Raw genomic sequence first — 17,108 nt, 5'->3', positions numbered from 1 at the left:
CTATCACCAGAGCTGCAGTAGAAGCGGCTGAAACGGGTTCTGCATGGATCTGGAACAAGTACATCCAGGTCAAAAAAGGCTGAGACATAGCCATTCTGTAACTCACCAGTGGGAGGTGGTGTACCAAGCACTGCTGGCCCCCCACCCCAATGACGGGTGGTGATCTGATCAACTGATGATCCCACTGGTGAGTCACACAATAACATCAAGTGTGTATAATTCAACTGGATCGTCATAATTTTAGCATGTATAATACATATAGGATGTTAGCTGTGTAAAGCTAAGGGCACAACCCGCTTTTTATATTTCAGCCATACGTAGTATGGTGACATATATATTGTCTTCGTAATGTTTCTTCTTTCTCCTGTCAAACTTTCAAATCGAATCATCTCCGTCGTTGCTGTATTTGCTCTTAAGCAAATGTCGGCCTTTCTAGTTGTATTATCTTTTGACCTGGATATGCTTGGTGGCTTGTGACGTAAAGCTAAGGGCACAACCCGCCGTACGTGCAAATACGTGCTGTCTACGTGCCAAAACGTATGCAATATTTTGGGTTCCGTAAGTGGTAAGGACCGCCTCCGTATGAACTCGTAGGGAATCGGAGTGATTTTGGAGCACGCAGACAGCCGTAGAACTTGCAGGAAAAACTGTGTGCTATTTCAGAGGATAGCTAAACAAAGAAAAGACGACTTTCCTTCATATCTAGTATACAGGTACAACATGTAGTTTAGACAGAGCTGTACGACAGATATGGCATGCTTTTTATGTTAATGATGACTTAATTTACATAATTGATGAGGACACATGTGTTTCTAGTGTTTTCCATAATAGGGTTTTTATGCAAGTAAAATAGATAATTCATGGCAGGTGCAGCATTAACGTATGCTAAATATAAAAATAAGAGTCTAATTTGCATAATCAATGTGACAATGCCATAATTCCATAGTGGTTAATGGTGGGGATTATCTAATTCACATGTGTAAGTTAGTTATTGATGTACACGACGATGCACCAAGTATGTAACTGTGCAAGTTATTTGCCTGATTTATAATAGGATGTAACTATGGAATTTTGCGAAACTTGGACATCTACACATACGATAAATACATTTTTGGTTAAGAGGACCACCATACAAAATAGATTATGGTAGCAAGTTACAGTATTATTTGCATATTCAATGAAAAAATTAGATGAGACAAAAATTTTTTGTGCGCTCCAGCCAATAACGAGGACATAGACTCTGTTGTGACATGTTTCATTTGTAGGTGTTTCAACAGTGTATATGATTCAACAGTGGCGGATTTACTTGTAGTTTATGTACGTAATGACGACTGGTACCCTCTTTCGGCCATGCAGCTCGCCCTGTAGCAGAAGTTGCACAGCGTGTAATTTGACCTCACATTGCAACTTGCATGACGTACATAGAACAAAGTACAGACATTTTTCATCGCAGTTAAAATATCGTGATGATTACTTCCACTTTCAGTCATGATTTCTAATGATAACTAGCAAATTTAGACTACATCACTTTTAACCTCAGTTGTGCTGTAACTAGTCCAACTACCAGCTTCAGTTAAGACCTTTCAATACCTACTTCAACGAATAAGTCCAAACCGTTCCGCCATTCCCTTCTTACTAATTCTCACGTCGCCAGTGTTTTTTTTAAAAACCACGCTTTTTTTTTTTGGCACGCGAAGGAGAAATTGATCATTCTGCCATGTCGATAGTATGAAAGACTCCGTGCCAAAGAAACGAAGGAAGACTCAATCACAAAAGCTAGCCAGGAATCAAATGCCTTTCCTTATCAATGAACGAATAAAGACCTTTATTGTACATATACACCCACTGGGTTAAGTACAGATCGCAACAGAATGATTATTGGCAGATTACATGAAATATTTACAACGTCAACTAACATAAGAATCATATTCTACTAAGTGAGTCCGACTTCTTCTCGCTTCCTTGTGATACTGAAAATGTAGGAACAGATAGGTTTTACAATCAAAGGTTTGTTTCAATTCATGAGGAATATGAATTTGTCTGTATTGTTCAGATGTATGGAGTGGGGGAAACATATGTTCTATCAGTCTATAAAGTTCAGCTCTCTCTTTGTTGTATAATCTACATTCTACTACAACATGCTGAATATATCAATACACCAATATAATACGGTCCATGCCAGGACTCTTTTACGCACAAAAATAGCCGCAAAGGAAACTGAAGTAACAAAAAATGAAGCCATGATAGTAGCAGATGATAGATCATACTTGTAACTTTGTATTAAGATATCATGAGACAGCTTCATTTCGTTGTCGCTTTGATCCTCCTGCCTCACGTCACACTGGCTGTTACGAGTCGACAGATACGATCGCCGGAAAAAGCACATAAGGAATCATACACTGCAGATCGTTTCCCTTTTATCGCTAGGATCGCCACATTTGTTGCGTTTCTAGTGAGCATTTCCGTCGCACATTACTGAGCAAGTAGTCATCTCTGCACTACAAAAGCTTTATAATAACTATAGATCACAAAACCATGCTGAATATTCGAGACACAAATTGTATAAGGGACCATTCATGAGTGTGGTGATTGGGGTTGGTCTGAGTCGGACGTTAACTATACCGAATATACGATCGATCAGAAGGTAGATTTATTAACGTTTGCAAAAAAACAACTAACTTTTCTAATTGAAAACCATGTAACGTTATATGTATATCTGAAGTGACTTCTAAATGCTTACCCGATTTCACCCAGGACCCCGTTAGCTGCACGATGGTCATTCCCTACCATATTTAACGTATGGTCCAATACGATGTCATATCGATTTTAGATATAGGGGACAGATCATTTCTCTGACGACCAACACGGGGATCCTTGACGACCTTGTTATTTTATAGCGGCGCTGCCACATACGTTGTAGTCCCTCGTACGACTTTGATGTCAGCGGCAACCTTGTTATCCTGTGATCCTCCAACCTGATGAGATTCTTCACTTACTAGTGTCGCACAGTTTGTATGTAGGCGTTAACAGAGACAACAGCTAACAAGGATCTTAAACAGCTTTTATTCTGTACCAAAACAGCTGAATTCCGTAAGACGCATATCCTCCTGAATGCACAATTTGCGATGGTGCGACTGTTGCACGGCGAATGTGACTGGATCCTGATAGATATCAGGATAACTCAAAAAGCCAATCTTCATAAAGCACTCTCTCCCTTAAAATATTAAATAACCCATTCAGGATTGCCATGGTATATAAGGCCGCGTTTCCACAGACCCTAGAGGCATTAAGGTACAATCCCTGGTGGCTGTGGTAGCTTGGCTGGTTAAGGGCCGGCCTTGCAGTCCCGTATCGTACCATCTATCCGTGCACCACGGCTGTCAGGGCGCCGGTATGAGGTAGCAGGTACCTGAACGCCTTCTTAAGGTACGTCTTACTCAAGACACATCACTTTAGTATAACCTGTGGTAAAATCATATCTGTGTTACCAAGATACATGTATAATGATATTGTGGGATGCAGGTTTCGTGGAGGAGGTAAGGGGAGCCCCTGCAGTATTGGTAAGTGGGGCGGGGCGATGTCTCTCCATTTAACGTTCACGTTGCATAGGGATGGAACCCATTTAATCGCATTGGCTCCTTTCCCATTACGTCCTATTTGCTTGGCGCAAAATGCTACATGTACTTCCAAAAAACCTACTTCTTGGACTACGCTTTTGTTTAGAATCTTGAGAAGTATATCACCACTATACGTAGTGGATTTAGATTTATTTCGTCTTCGGTGACCGAGCTTTCTTTCTTGTATAAATACATACTCCTGTATGGTGTACGTTCTACACTGTCTTCTTAGACTTATACAATCCAGAGAGGTTTGATGAAGCCGTGTACCTCAGTGCGTGGTATTGAAAACATCGTGTAAGAAGGGGAACTGTGCCTTCCAATACTTAGGAAGATCTGAATATTGCGGCAATTTCCTGCGACTGTGTTTCCTATGCGCCACGGTTTCAGTTTAGAAATAAAGCAGCCAGATTTACAAATTCTCCCCTTTTAAACTTTAGCATACGTAGGTTTTGAAGGCCTGTATCATCGGTGTTAATTATTTATCCGCTGCAAAAAAGTTTTTATGTAATTCAAACAATCACCCATAACGTCCACTGAGAGCAAGTCTGATATCTGAATTATTGATTTCTGCATTATTGATATAAATTATTGATTTTTCATGTCGATCAGTGCAGTAAGTGTTATGGAATCGTGCCGCATCTAGATTGACCAATTTTCACCATTCTACAAGTCGTGTAGCAAGCCGTGTGGTACGGAAAGTCCTTTAGAAAGTCCGATGTCTCTGGAAAATATCGGAAATTGGCAGAATATTGAACACAGGCCAGTAAATGCTCCGCTAGAGAGGCACAGTCAGGGTAATACTGGCAGCGCCTGTTTCCGTGTTACAGGTACACCACATGTAACGTGCGTTACCGCGGAGCCTGTCAACGTAAATAACTCAACATCGGTTCGTTAGGAGAGTAATCATCACAGGTTGGTACTGTCATCTACTGGTATCTAGTCGTTTATACCGATAAGTACATCACTGAAAGTTCTTATCGAGAGAAATATAGAGATTAGACTTTACTGCCTACCAAAGGTTGGCCAAGCCAGCAGCCTGTGAAATTGAATGATACAAAAAATGTGGGAAGTGTGTTGAAATGAATGTATAGAATATGATAAGAGGACATTTCTATAGTGCCCTAATTTCCCCTTCTTGAAAAAAAGATCTACCATAGCTTTATTTCTGGCTCCACTCCTGACGCCGGCCGGCACATTGATTGACCCGACTGATCCTTCTGGTCCAGTCTGTATCGCACGTGTGAGAATGTATCGACTTAATGTATGTCATGGCAACAATCTATTCATACTGTCATGCCACTATATGGTATAGTCTGGGTACCATCCGGATAGTAGTTTGCTTTTACTTTTATCATACACTGTATATAGCCGCTTCGCGCTCTGGCGTTTATTAAACACTATATACATGTGCGGTCGCTTCTCGGCTATTTGAAAATGAGGGAACTGTCCAATGCATATGATATTGTTATCTTAGTAGCTTCTGGCTTATTCATATGGTTTTAATGTCAAACCCCGCATGAGCAACGTAGATGTAGAACCTTATATATGAGTTATGATAGACTAGCAATGTAGTTTAATTGATCTTCTTGATCTGTCTCACGTGTATAGTCAATCACTCTTTGTTTGTACATTATTATTGATCGTTGCTGGATCGCAATTAGCCTACGTGCACGAATATGCAATAAACGTTTCTACTCATTTGCTCTTGATGGCATTTTATTCCACTACTAGCAATGTTAATGATTCCCATTAGATATTTTTAAGTGGTTTTGCCAAATGATTACAACTACCAAACTATTACAAGCTTGATATATAAGCATTTGGTCTCTCTCTCTCTTTCTCTCTTCAGTCTCTCTTGACTTGGCTTCGTCTTCATCGTTGGTATTATTGTGGACAAACGTAAAACGCTTTAAATGGTTTAACTGAATATTGTGTGATTGTTTTGTGTGATTCGGACCGTTCGTGACTTGCACATTGGTGCATTTTTTGACTTCGTGAAATATTCATGATACCGGTACGCGAAAGGCATCGATCGCGTCCGCTCTTCAAGGTGCAAACCGACGAAACGTTGTCACATGTCAGGAAACGTTGGGCTGTCAGCTCCAGATGAAGTGAAATATCTCCACGGTGTTACTATGGCAGAATACAGACGTCAGTTGGAATCACAGTTAGGCTGCCGGGGGGATCCCGGATTTGCTGAGCGTAGCAACGTTTTATTTCGCCTGACTTGGGGCGAATCTCCATAAAATCCACATCGCTTTACTGCTGTGTTGCGTCGAAGTGTAACTGTGGGAACTACACAGATAGAAATGCAGAAGCTAGTATGTTATGCAGAATGGCAGTTTACATATCATCTACACAGGCCAGATACAGACATATAGAACCTGGTGTGTTGCACCGAAGGGCAGTAATACCGGCAGGACCGATGCACTTTTACTTCTGAAAATTCAACGGATCCACAGGTATCTAAGTAAGACCGTGGGTGTACCTAGGCAGCCATGCCATGTAAGTAACTTTCCCTTCATGACGATCTTAAAGTACCCCAGCTCACCGCACTATCTAGATTTATTGTATGGTACTAAAGGTTCGTACTGGTGACAAGTGCGTTACACAGGGTTCAGTAATTCAATCCCCGCTCCACATAACGCAGTGATCAGAATCATGTTAAATCCAGTATTGTTTTATTGGTTTGGGTACCGATAAGGGACGAGGGCTTATATCGATTTTCGCCGAGAATAGTGCAGAGACGTTAATTATGTATGGCGTTCACGCGTGGTGAACTGTAGCGGGGCCACAGCGCATTATCAAGGCATATGTTTCAGACATTAGCAATCAAATCCTACAATATCGCCATATTGTTGGCTCCCGGGGTTTCGTGTGCTCAGCAAGACACTCAAGCATTAACGTGCCCTTTCACCCAGAGGCTGAGACCGCACTGCGCCCGCTGAGCGACAACAGCTTTGTCAGTTTACTTGATAGATCACACTGACAAAGACCGTTTTGTGCGTTTAATTGTTTTTAAAGCATACTTTTACATTTTGCATCATACTCCAATTATGAAATCATGGGTCACACGTATCCAATTTTAGTCGCTGTATGGCTGCTCAGCGATCACCGTCTGGTGAGAAGGCCAGGGGGCCTGAAGGAAAGTAGTCTCAAATATGTGTACTGCTATCTGTACACAGCTTCTACTGAGTACAGGATAAAGCTGTTTCTGCCATTACCCGCAGCGTTATACAGTGCCACGAGGCAGAAGAGGTTTTTACACTTTGAGCTGTTGAGGCCTTTGACCGTAGCAGGTGTCATAAGAAATGTCTTACAAACCTGTCGAAGACTATAAGCAATTTGTGTAAAAGCCATCCGGTGAAATCTGATTTTCACGCGTATCATCAACATTGCTGCAAAACCCACTGACCCAGTTGTTGATAGGATTAGGATCACGTCCATAGATTTGTGGTTGACGGGGACCACTGGTGGCGCCTTGACGAAGATTAATGCGAATACATGTATGCCGGTGGCGTCAAGGACATAAAACGGAACGGTGCATCAGAGGAAATGTGTTTTTGACAAGAAGCCAGAGCTAAGTGTGTTAGGACTACATGTATGTATGGTGCCTTTAATACGGTATATAGCACAACGCACAAAAGATGGAAAATCATACTATGGTGCGACGGCAGTTCAGCACCAAGGACATGTTTGACACTGTTAGCATATGGATGTTAAAGAGTGATACATTGGAATACTGAGGCCCGGACGGTTGTAGGGTGCTACTTTACCTGAAATCACAATTTCAACATATCAATGATTTAATAGGTTAACTAGTAGGCTAGTTGCTTCACCAACTGATACAATTTATTGTTTAAAATCTTGATTAATCGATTGATAGTTCAGCGCCAAACACGTATCAGTAGTTGTTATCGTCTGAAATTTAACATGTGCCACCACGAAACACAGCAATAATGTTAGATTTACCTAGAAAGCGCAGCGTCATCCCTTCAACCATTTAGCTGTTAGTTTGTTTTGTTGGTTGGCTAGCTGTCCAGTTTGGTGTAAGTTGATTTATTCATTCATTTAAGGTAAACAAATGGATTATGAAACGGTGTGGCAGCTATCGATTGGTTGCGTAGAACACACCTTTCCATTTCAGCACCATCTTTTTTTCTTTGTACAATCAACCTGGTTCCTAACAACCCCTCATGGGACTGAGGAAAAATGGTTGGCAAGGGTAGGGGTGCCCAAAACAAGAGGGTCTTAACTATGTAAAATTGCACAGGACTGTTTAATGTGACTTTTATCTGGGGGTGGTACCCCAAGTGGTTGGCTGTACATGTTTGACTGTACATGAATCTTTACTCCCCTTTCTCCAGGTAGATGCAAAGCAGCCATTCTAGCGTTCAAGGCGTCAGATATAGGGATCTAACAGGACAGGAGAGATGACAGCTGTGGGCAGGATGTCAGCCGTGTGTGCGGGAGCCGTGGTTACCGTTATCCTGCTAGCTATGATGGCCGTGCCAGGTAACGTTAGAAAACACACTGACGTTACGTCTTGTGAAATGTGCCATAATAATCTTCTCTAAGATTGAGGGCACTGACATGAAGAAGAAGAAGATATAAATGGGCTAAATGGACATCTGTTTATGCTGTACATTCAGGGAATCGTAAAAAAATCACCAACATTTTGACTACACGTTTAGAAATTATTTCACAAATCCTGTCTCAGAGGTCTCATTGCTTGCTGTTGTGGTCCCGGAGATTTTACTGTTGCCGCTTGGACAAAAATCAATAGCATGTAGAAATGAAACAGCATGTGTGTGTATCTGTGTGTGTGTGTGTGTGTGTTTGTGTGTGTTTGTGGGTTTTTTTTGTGTGTGTGTGTGTGTGTGTGTTTGCTTCTGACCCACATGAAAAGGTAAAGTCTGCCATCTTTGATTTGCTTGTTGTTGTCTGCAGGTGAGGCTAGGAAGTGCTACATGTGCGTGGGCCTGGGCGGTCCCGAGATCAAGCATTCCACGCCTTGTTCCTACAACTACGCGCTTCTGGGATTACAGGACTGTCCTGACGGACATGACTTCTGCTATGTCCTACAGAGCACGCCAAGGGACTCAAGTACGTACTGCACCTCTGTTAGTTCTTGTTCTTAGACTCAGAATTTATATTGTGTGCGTGTGTGTGTGTGTGTGTGTTTGTGTATGACGAGTGTGTATGAGTGAGTGTTCTCGATTGTCTCTCTTTCGCTCCTGCAGGCATTCCCCATGCTGTGGACAGAGGCTGCGCAAAAGAAGCGAAGACATCGTACTGTGTGAACGAAGGTTCGGCCCGGCATTGTTACTCCTGGTGTGGCGCGGACGGCTGCAACTCCGCCGCAGGAATCAAACCCGGGACTCTCAGTATCACCATATGTCTGATTGTAGCCACCATCTGCATGTGGATACGAGCATAATTCGTCCAGATGCCCACCCTCTGGTAGATGTAATGATAAAGACGATAGATCTATAGCATGAGCTTTTTATTGAACATGACCAGAAGTGCACATATGTTATATAGTGATTTGTATAGATTATGAAGGCATGAGATATTGTATTGATATTCGTGTGAGAGAAACTAACTGAGGTTTAATTAAACGCTATACTACATGTAGATGGTACACAGCAATACCCGTAGAACCGAACCAAAATCTAGCATGTACTAATGGACAATATATCAGGAATAAGACTACACAGTGTTAAGAATCCTCACAACATCAATTATGATAAATGCTTATATATATTGCTAGTAATAGATAGGCTGTAGATAGGGTGGTAGACAGCAGAAGTTCTATAATATGAGTAGTTGTTCTGCGCCTGTTTTGTGTTACCAGTTTTAGTTGTCAAATATTAGTGTAAGCACAACTGTCAGAAGTGACCAGTGTTATAGACTTAAACGTCAAAAATACTATGTGCCCTATAAACACCTGCAAAAGACATATTTCGTAAAAATCATGCCTAGGAACTATATATGTAGAGGAGAATCACTCACCTATCGTTACTGTGTATTGTCATTGGGATGATTTACAAAACTACGATTTCAAACAACGAAATCGTACTTCTTGATCAGCCAAAATGTTTCTGCCGGTAGTTTGGCTCACTGCCTTAACCTTCTAAAGAAGCCTGGGATTTGTTCATAATTTCACATGCCACGGTGGCAACATCATCCAACAATGATGAGCTGAATCATAACAAAGTGCCTCCTGGCGATTCGCGGCGTCATAGCATGGCGCTACTAGGACAGAAGAAGCATCCAATCATCAGTTTGCACAATTGTTGGCATCGCGTTGAATATCGTGATCAAGGCACAAGTTTTTGCTACAAAGTAACCATGTCTTCTTAGGTCTAGCATCATGTTGTTGTTGTTTTCGAATAAAGAAGCTGTCCAAAGTTGAAATACACGTTGGCCTTGTTTTTGTTTTCGTACACACTCACCAATGACTTTCCACACTCTCATACCAGGCCTACCGCTTGTACGTATACTAGTATATCATTCTTTTATGCAGGTCTACGTTCTGTCAATCTCACTACATTAGCTAACGCTAGTCAGCCATCAGCCAACCAGATCCCGCCTGTTATTGGAGAAAAAGATAACGCTGCCTTTTGACCGCAAACGGCTACGTGATTGGCTGGATACTTTCCCTCAGATCGTCTCCAACCTCGGGTACAGGAACATGGAACCAGGCTCAGTGGGATGCTCGGACAGGTTTCGGCTCACCTCGAGACTCTGATGATCACGTGACGGGCTCAGTTGGTACATGCGCAGTAGCGTGATGAGGACAGCCTTCATCTGAAGAGGTGCGATGGTTCGTCCCACACAGGAGCGAACGCCGAGGCCAAACGGCATGAACTGGGTAGAGGGTACCTGAAACAAAGCAAACATTTACACAGGGTATACATATTTGGTGGCTTATAAGCACATAGCTCTTCTTACATCGTTCATAACTTAGTAGGTAATTACTAAGATCATTAGTCTTATCAACTGACAATCCACCTGGTAAACATCAATTTTTCAGGCAAAGTACTGTCAAATGGAACATGCTACTATCAAACATGTAGCAGTGGCCTCATCGTGGCGATAGTATAGCTCCAAACGGCAGTTACAGTTAAATATGAATCGTCTTAGTGTGATAACTCGTTCGTCGATGAAGATTAGACTTCCAGGTAATAAGATATGCCAAAAAAAGTTACTCAAGCAACTGGATATGATTTTGGATTTTGGAACTCGTTCGGTGTGATATAACTTAGTGTTACGCCGAATGATTACCATGCCGGTTGGCAATTCAGAGTCTGGAACTTGTTCTCTAACCTTTTCTTTGAAGTGATCTGGATCGAACGTTTCAGGCTCGGGAAAGTGACGAGGGTCTTGGTGCACGGCAACCAAGTTGATGATCACGTTGGTCCCCTTTGGTATGACGTAACCGTCCACGTGGTCTTCCTCTTCAGCATGGCGCATGACGAAAGTGACCACTGGCCTTGCGCGCATACTCTCGTTGATCACGTGATCGAGGAACACCATCTTGCTAAGATCATCTCTCGTGGGATCTCGGTCCCCTTAATAAAGGAATCATGCGGCTCCTTAAGTTTTTTGTTTTACGTTTCCCGCCTCCTTGGAGAGAGATATTTTGTACAAGCCCCATCAAATCACAGACTACTAGTATATATATATAGTATATATACTAGTATATGTATATATATATATATATAGAGAGAGAGAGACAGAGATAGAAATATATATATATATAGATAGATAGATAGATAGATAGATAGATAGATAGATAGATAGATAGATAGATAGAATATCTATAGATATAAAGATATATAGATAGATAGATAGATAGATAGATAGATAGATAGATAGATAGATAGATATAAATATTTATATATACATATATATATATATATGAGTGAGTGCAGTACCTTCAAAAGCATGCACAGACAGGTCTACGTTATAAGTCTTACGTCAACAAAAACATTGCAGGTCCGGTTGTGATTTTGGTTATAAATACGTACCCAAGACTTCCCTGATTTCCCTAAGTATCCCGTTCTCTAGACCATGCTCGGCTATGTGCAGGAGGATGAAGTAGATGTTGACGGACATGGTGTCCGGACCGGCAACCAGCATTTCTGTCACGCACTGCCGAACACAGGAGGCTGACACCTGGCCACATTCCTGCAGAGAAAACATCTGCCATTAGTGACGATATGTCACAGAAGCGCCATTAGAACATTACATTGTGATATAGTGATATAGATTTCTATTTCGCCATTGGAATCAAGTTCATCTTTTCACAATTTGATACGGCGTTAGTTGGCAAAGGTATGGTGTAAAAGGCAGGCGCAATCTTTCTATTAGCAAATTACCAACCTATAGCTATATTACAGATTGGACGCTACATGATTTTATCAGTCTTTACCCATTAGCATGATAAGCTATTTTATCTTAAAGTTTGTTCAGTAATTCAAATATTTTTTTTCTATTATTGCATCAACAATTGTAAGCTCGTGATTATCAGGTATCGGGTATTTTTGAACACGTGATGAGCACGTGAGCACCTGCGCCTGGATGAGTGCAGCTGCGAAATCGTGTTCGCCTTTTGGGATGCTGAATTCTTCCTCGGCCTCGTCTCCATTCATGACGGCCCTCTTCTTGTCCACCAGCTTCCCCACCACGTCTTGCAAAGCCCTCCTGAACAAAGATGTGAAAGGTCACGTGATGCACGTCAGTGGGTCAGTATACCTGAAGAGGGCCTAAGATTTGGTTGGAAAGTCGTACGAATGAAATATGTTTCGTCGTACCTTATCGAAAGTCAGAATTTGAATTGACGTAGAAAAGATGAGATCAGTCTATAAGGAAAACCTGGCATGAAAGTGCTCATTATCATTCGTTAACTTCTTTGACACTAGAGATGTTCTTATGTAGTTCTTCTGCGTACCATTCGGCTTCGTTACATCTTGAACGTTATTACGTGTAGTTAAATGGTAACAAGTTGGGAATACTTAAAAGCAGAAACAGAGAACGCTTACACTGCTGTCTGGTGTTTTCTGTACAGGGTAGGATAAACCAACTGCAGCACCTTGGGTCGTATCATGAAGAACTCCCAGGCAGCGAAATATCCATTGATTGTGTTCACCACCTCCAGATCTACAGTGTAGAGAATACTATCAACACGGCGTTGTTCTGCATATGCAAGTCAGATGCATGCAGTACAGCGTAGCAATTCATTGAAAAGTCTCTATCTAGTACTAGTGTTGTTAAGTCTATTCTCGCCAAAGCACTTGTTTATAGCTTTAATGCAGCTCTAGCAACTGCTTCATTGTTTGTTCTTTCACTTTTGCTCATCAAATGATATTAACGTTATCAATGTTCATCATTGTTTTAAATAGTTGGACTGGCAGAAACAAAAATCTATGACAACATGTCTAAATAATGATACCATTTTCTATGTTGATACCCAGAAATAGCCGGTTTCCGATTTCCAGCGTGATTCTGCGCATTAGTGTGACGACATCCACTGCTCCATCCGGGTTACTCGACGCCATGTCCCGGATGTTAGCCAGTTGTCGTCTGGTAGCAATGGCGGATACGCCGGCTGCTCTGTCAAGAACTTCCTTGTAGAGAGCTGCCAAAGTACATGTAATGCACCAGTGAATAGTTTTATATTTTGGGTACATAAATATACGTTCTTTGTTGCAACAGCTTGCCACGCTTGAGTGCGCAGTCTTCTCACTACAGCGCAGCGCTTCCTAACAAGCGGTTGGAAGTAGAACTAGTCTTACGGCATTCTCTGAGGAATGTACAATAATGCAACAGAAGGGCTAGAAAGTTTGAAAGTTATACCGGTAGATTCCTTTATTTGGTTGTGCAACAAAGGTCTGTATCATGCATACATGTACTACGGTGTTACGCTAGCATATCATAAATGTTTAAACTGGGTATGTAAGTCAAATGACAGGGATGACACAATAAGATATTTGTTAAGAATACAAACGAAGTGTTTTACGGCCATTGAAAGTCAAACTTTTGCATTGTTTGCATTGTTACGGCATTATAGCTGCGACACGTGGATAAGGGTCATTCATCAAACGTGTAACATGCTTGGGTGTGATACTGGAGGAGCCAAAAATCAATTCCCACATTACCAACACGTAACGTCATGACTGTTAACGCTAGTTAACCTTTATCCGCGGGGTAACCTATATCCGTTGTTTATAAAAGCAGGGTATTTTGGGATATCAAGAAAACGTACGGTGTTTTCAAACTGAAAATTATATATCTAAAATATTGCAACTTGAAACCACCGTCCGTCGACGTTATATCCATAATAAACAACCTGCTTTAAAAAAAACAACGGATAAAGGTAACCCCACGGATAAAAGTAAACTAGCGTTATCTGTTGGAATTCCGGTGACGTACGGTAACATGCTGGGTACGTGATTAATTGTCCTTGCTACAACAGTTATGTGATTAATCATGTACGAGTTATCCTTGTGTTTCAGAATGAGTAACCTTCACAGAGATTACAACTGGCACGCCATGCGTCACCATCTGTCTTGTGTACATGATCTTGGCCTTGAGGGAGGGTAAGAAATATATACACTGGACTAACTGCACGTTCTAGTTGAGGCAACTTGTCTTCAGAAGACAAATTGAATTTAGAGGTGTCTTTGACTCTTTCTTCCGAAGCAGGCTACGTGGCCAACGCAAACGCAATTTGTGTCTATGTGCTGTGTATTTTAGATGATAAACCAAGACTTTCTCGTTTTCCCGTAGCATTCAGAAAATGACACACGGTAATCAATAGCAAATAATGCAGGCCACATATTTAGATTGCTATAGAAGCTATACGTCTGTTCAGTATCGCTCAACGCTCATCATGCGACGTTAAGAAGCAAGTGTAGAGCATTTCGATTTTTGGCTATTTCTTAATCTAAGTGCCATCCTTGGCAGATTAACATATCGAAGGCCATGGCATTGGGAAGGATAAAAGACTGAATTCGGCACCTCCGATTTACTTTGCACAAGCTGGATATGTCTCTTTCTTCGATTCTCGATAGCTTATATTCTTTGTGAGCCTCACAAAGCTATCTGTCAATACAGGAGTATTTTTCAATCACATTCCTGATGTTTTGTTCACCTTTGACGAAGAAGAAGCGGAGGAACTTCCAGCTCTGCACGTCGTTGTTGAAGATGACGCCCGAGCCGTTCATGCCGATTTGCGCAAGCCCAGAAGGGTCGCCGAACCGCGCCCGGTACTTACTGGACTTAAGCACATGCGCAGCTGCTGATGCTCTAAGGAGGAGTTGGAAAAAAAAAACTAAGTTACATTAAAAAGTAACAACTGTAAGTAAAGAACATGTACATGCATAACACAACTACACACGCGAGCATACGCATACATAACACAACTTACCTCACACACACACACACACACACACACACACACACACGCACACACACACACACACACACACACACACACACACATACATACACACACATACACACGCGTACATGCACATATACGAACATGCACAACACACAATCATAGGACGGTCAGACAGACGTACAGATTAACAGACAGACTAAGTAAGAGGCATACAGAGCAACCAGCCAAAACAACAATACTTCACTCCCCATGAGGTGATGTAAGAACGCACCTGCTGATGATGAAAGTCTGCTCGGTGCCGAGCCAGACCCGCACGAAGTCCCCGTACTTGGCGGCGTACCCGGCCGTGGCTGCCCAGATGCCATCGTGAAGGAACACCCACAGGGTCCATAGCGGCGTCAATACCGGGATGTACGGAGGACCTAGTGGTATGGAGCACCAAATGAGATAAATTTGTTGAATGGGAGGCAAATGAATAACACGATATATTTGTTAAGCTGGTAAAGAAATGTATTTCACTCTAGAATGTTTACATTTACTTATATCTTTTTACCTTTGTTATCAAAACATAATCCTCCACCAGGTAACTTGTGATTGAAACATACATTTTGTTTGACTCGTACGATGTGGAGGGATACTTGCATAGTGTTGCCTTGCCTATGCATTGATGAACATGATATTCTTCGTTCCCTATCAGTACCTCTATCTGCACTTTAACACATTTATAAATTCGTGACAAGTTTTCCTGCCTTACCTGGGGGAAATATCCCGTCGATCCCGCTGGTCCAGGTTTCCCGGATGTAGTACCAGACAAGCACAACAAGCAGCACGACTAACAGAACATCCCATCCCTCGCCTGTGTCCATACTGCAGCCGTCTGCCTCGATCTGACTGGTTATGCCGTGTCTGGTACGACTTCTGTTCAATGGGAAGCTACCTCTGCTTTCTATCACTAGAAACTGCAACATCTGTACTGTTGAAACAACTTTTCAGCCAGATGATAATTGACTCTTGTCCTTGTCTGTAACCACCGTCCTTCAGCAGCTTCTGTAGGCACGCAAGCTTCCTGTAATCTCCAAGCAGATGTAGCACACCGGGCTTGTTTTGAGTGTATTTGACGGTGTTTTTTTGGTTCCATTTTATAACTTTTTCCCGCTTTTTATAGATACTTGACTACCGTTAAAAAGTCTTTAGATTAAAACAGGAAATTGTACAAAACAAGACAAAATACACTCAAAACGGGAACTACTACATCCGCTTGGCAATTACGCTTTCTGTGTAACACTGTAAGTAATATGCAGAGGTCAAAAAGACACATTAAAGACGTCACGACTGACCTACGATTAGATTTAGTATTGAGGTATTTCCTCTTTCGTGGTGGGAGTGATCACATTAATGAACACTTATCTTTGTTAGGACGTGATATGGAATAACCTTGAACGTGAGCTTGACTGCATCACACTCAACATTAACGCTGTACGACTTATGAAGCTGCGTACACCTATGACGTGACGTGTACATATACGTGGCTGCATAGGTCCATTGGGAAAAACAAAACAAAAAGACGTTTGTATTACGATGCCTTACACTGTCTGATTATCACTTTTGCTTAAGTCAATTTAACGGGCAGGTTCACATCGTTGTTACGTGAATAGTTGAATAGTTACACGATTATATTAATAGAGAATACAGGTAGACTAACCTGCTAAACTGTATGTGCTTCTTAGCACTCTGCTGGGGCACCAATGCCGGATCCTCAGTCAGTCTCCGCCCTTCCTCAACGTTTCGTCCCCTTTGCTACTGATACGCTTCCGGGCGGCGGGACAGCAGGGCGGACGTCTCCCCCCTGCTTCCGACACTGGTGCCTCACTTCTGGGCGGCTTTCTTCCAACACTTGTCCTTCCTTTTGATCCACAGACCAAAGCTGCTTCTTTCTGCCTCTTCAGTCACCTGCCTGACAAACTGAGACTGTAACTTCCCCTGTATCTGAAGATCCCTACACAAGCGTAGGAGGGATGTTCCTGCAAACCCTCTGGTTCCGACCTCGACTGGGTAGACTCTGCTTCTCCACCCTT

General features: G+C 42.0%; 2 protein-coding genes across 5 annotated transcripts in view; one reads left to right on the top strand and one right to left on the bottom strand.

The window, feature by feature from the left end:
* The window catches only part of LOC118411242, a 23,786-nt gene extending 13,746 nt beyond the window's left edge, over positions 1–10,040 (top strand). For 2 of the 4 annotated variants that reach the window (XM_035813388.1, XM_035813392.1), the window contains exons 2-4: positions 7,988–8,135; positions 8,571–8,726; positions 8,864–10,040. In XM_035813388.1, coding sequence (XP_035669281.1) covers positions 8,054–8,135; positions 8,571–8,726; positions 8,864–9,060 — 435 coding nt within the window. In that variant the 5' untranslated portion in view covers positions 7,988–8,053 and the 3' untranslated portion in view covers positions 9,061–10,040. Of the gene's footprint in view, positions 1–3,277; positions 3,427–4,447; positions 4,533–7,987; positions 8,136–8,570; positions 8,727–8,863 lie in introns of those variants that run through there. The other 2 variants (XM_035813390.1, XM_035813389.1) reach the window with 2 other exon arrangements.
* On the bottom strand, positions 9,112–16,191 carry LOC118411241 (aromatase-like). Its single transcript, XM_035813387.1, has 9 exons — positions 15,788–16,191; positions 15,305–15,455; positions 14,782–14,936; positions 13,081–13,266; positions 12,671–12,788; positions 12,200–12,332; positions 11,657–11,816; positions 10,953–11,197; positions 9,112–10,508 (listed from the first exon to the last, which is right to left on the bottom strand). The coding sequence occupies exons 1-9, from the start codon at positions 15,999–16,001 to the stop codon at positions 10,287–10,289; spliced, it is 1,584 nt and encodes a 527-aa protein (XP_035669280.1). The 5' UTR covers positions 16,002–16,191; the 3' UTR covers positions 9,112–10,286.
* Positions 16,192–17,108: the final 917 nt, after the last annotated feature.

The sequence above is a fragment of the Branchiostoma floridae genome, chromosome 3 (genome assembly GCF_000003815.2).
Source record: "Branchiostoma floridae strain S238N-H82 chromosome 3, Bfl_VNyyK, whole genome shotgun sequence".
Lineage (NCBI taxonomy): Eukaryota > Metazoa > Chordata > Leptocardii > Amphioxiformes > Branchiostomatidae > Branchiostoma > Branchiostoma floridae.
This window is presented reverse-complemented; position numbering and strand designations above follow the sequence as displayed.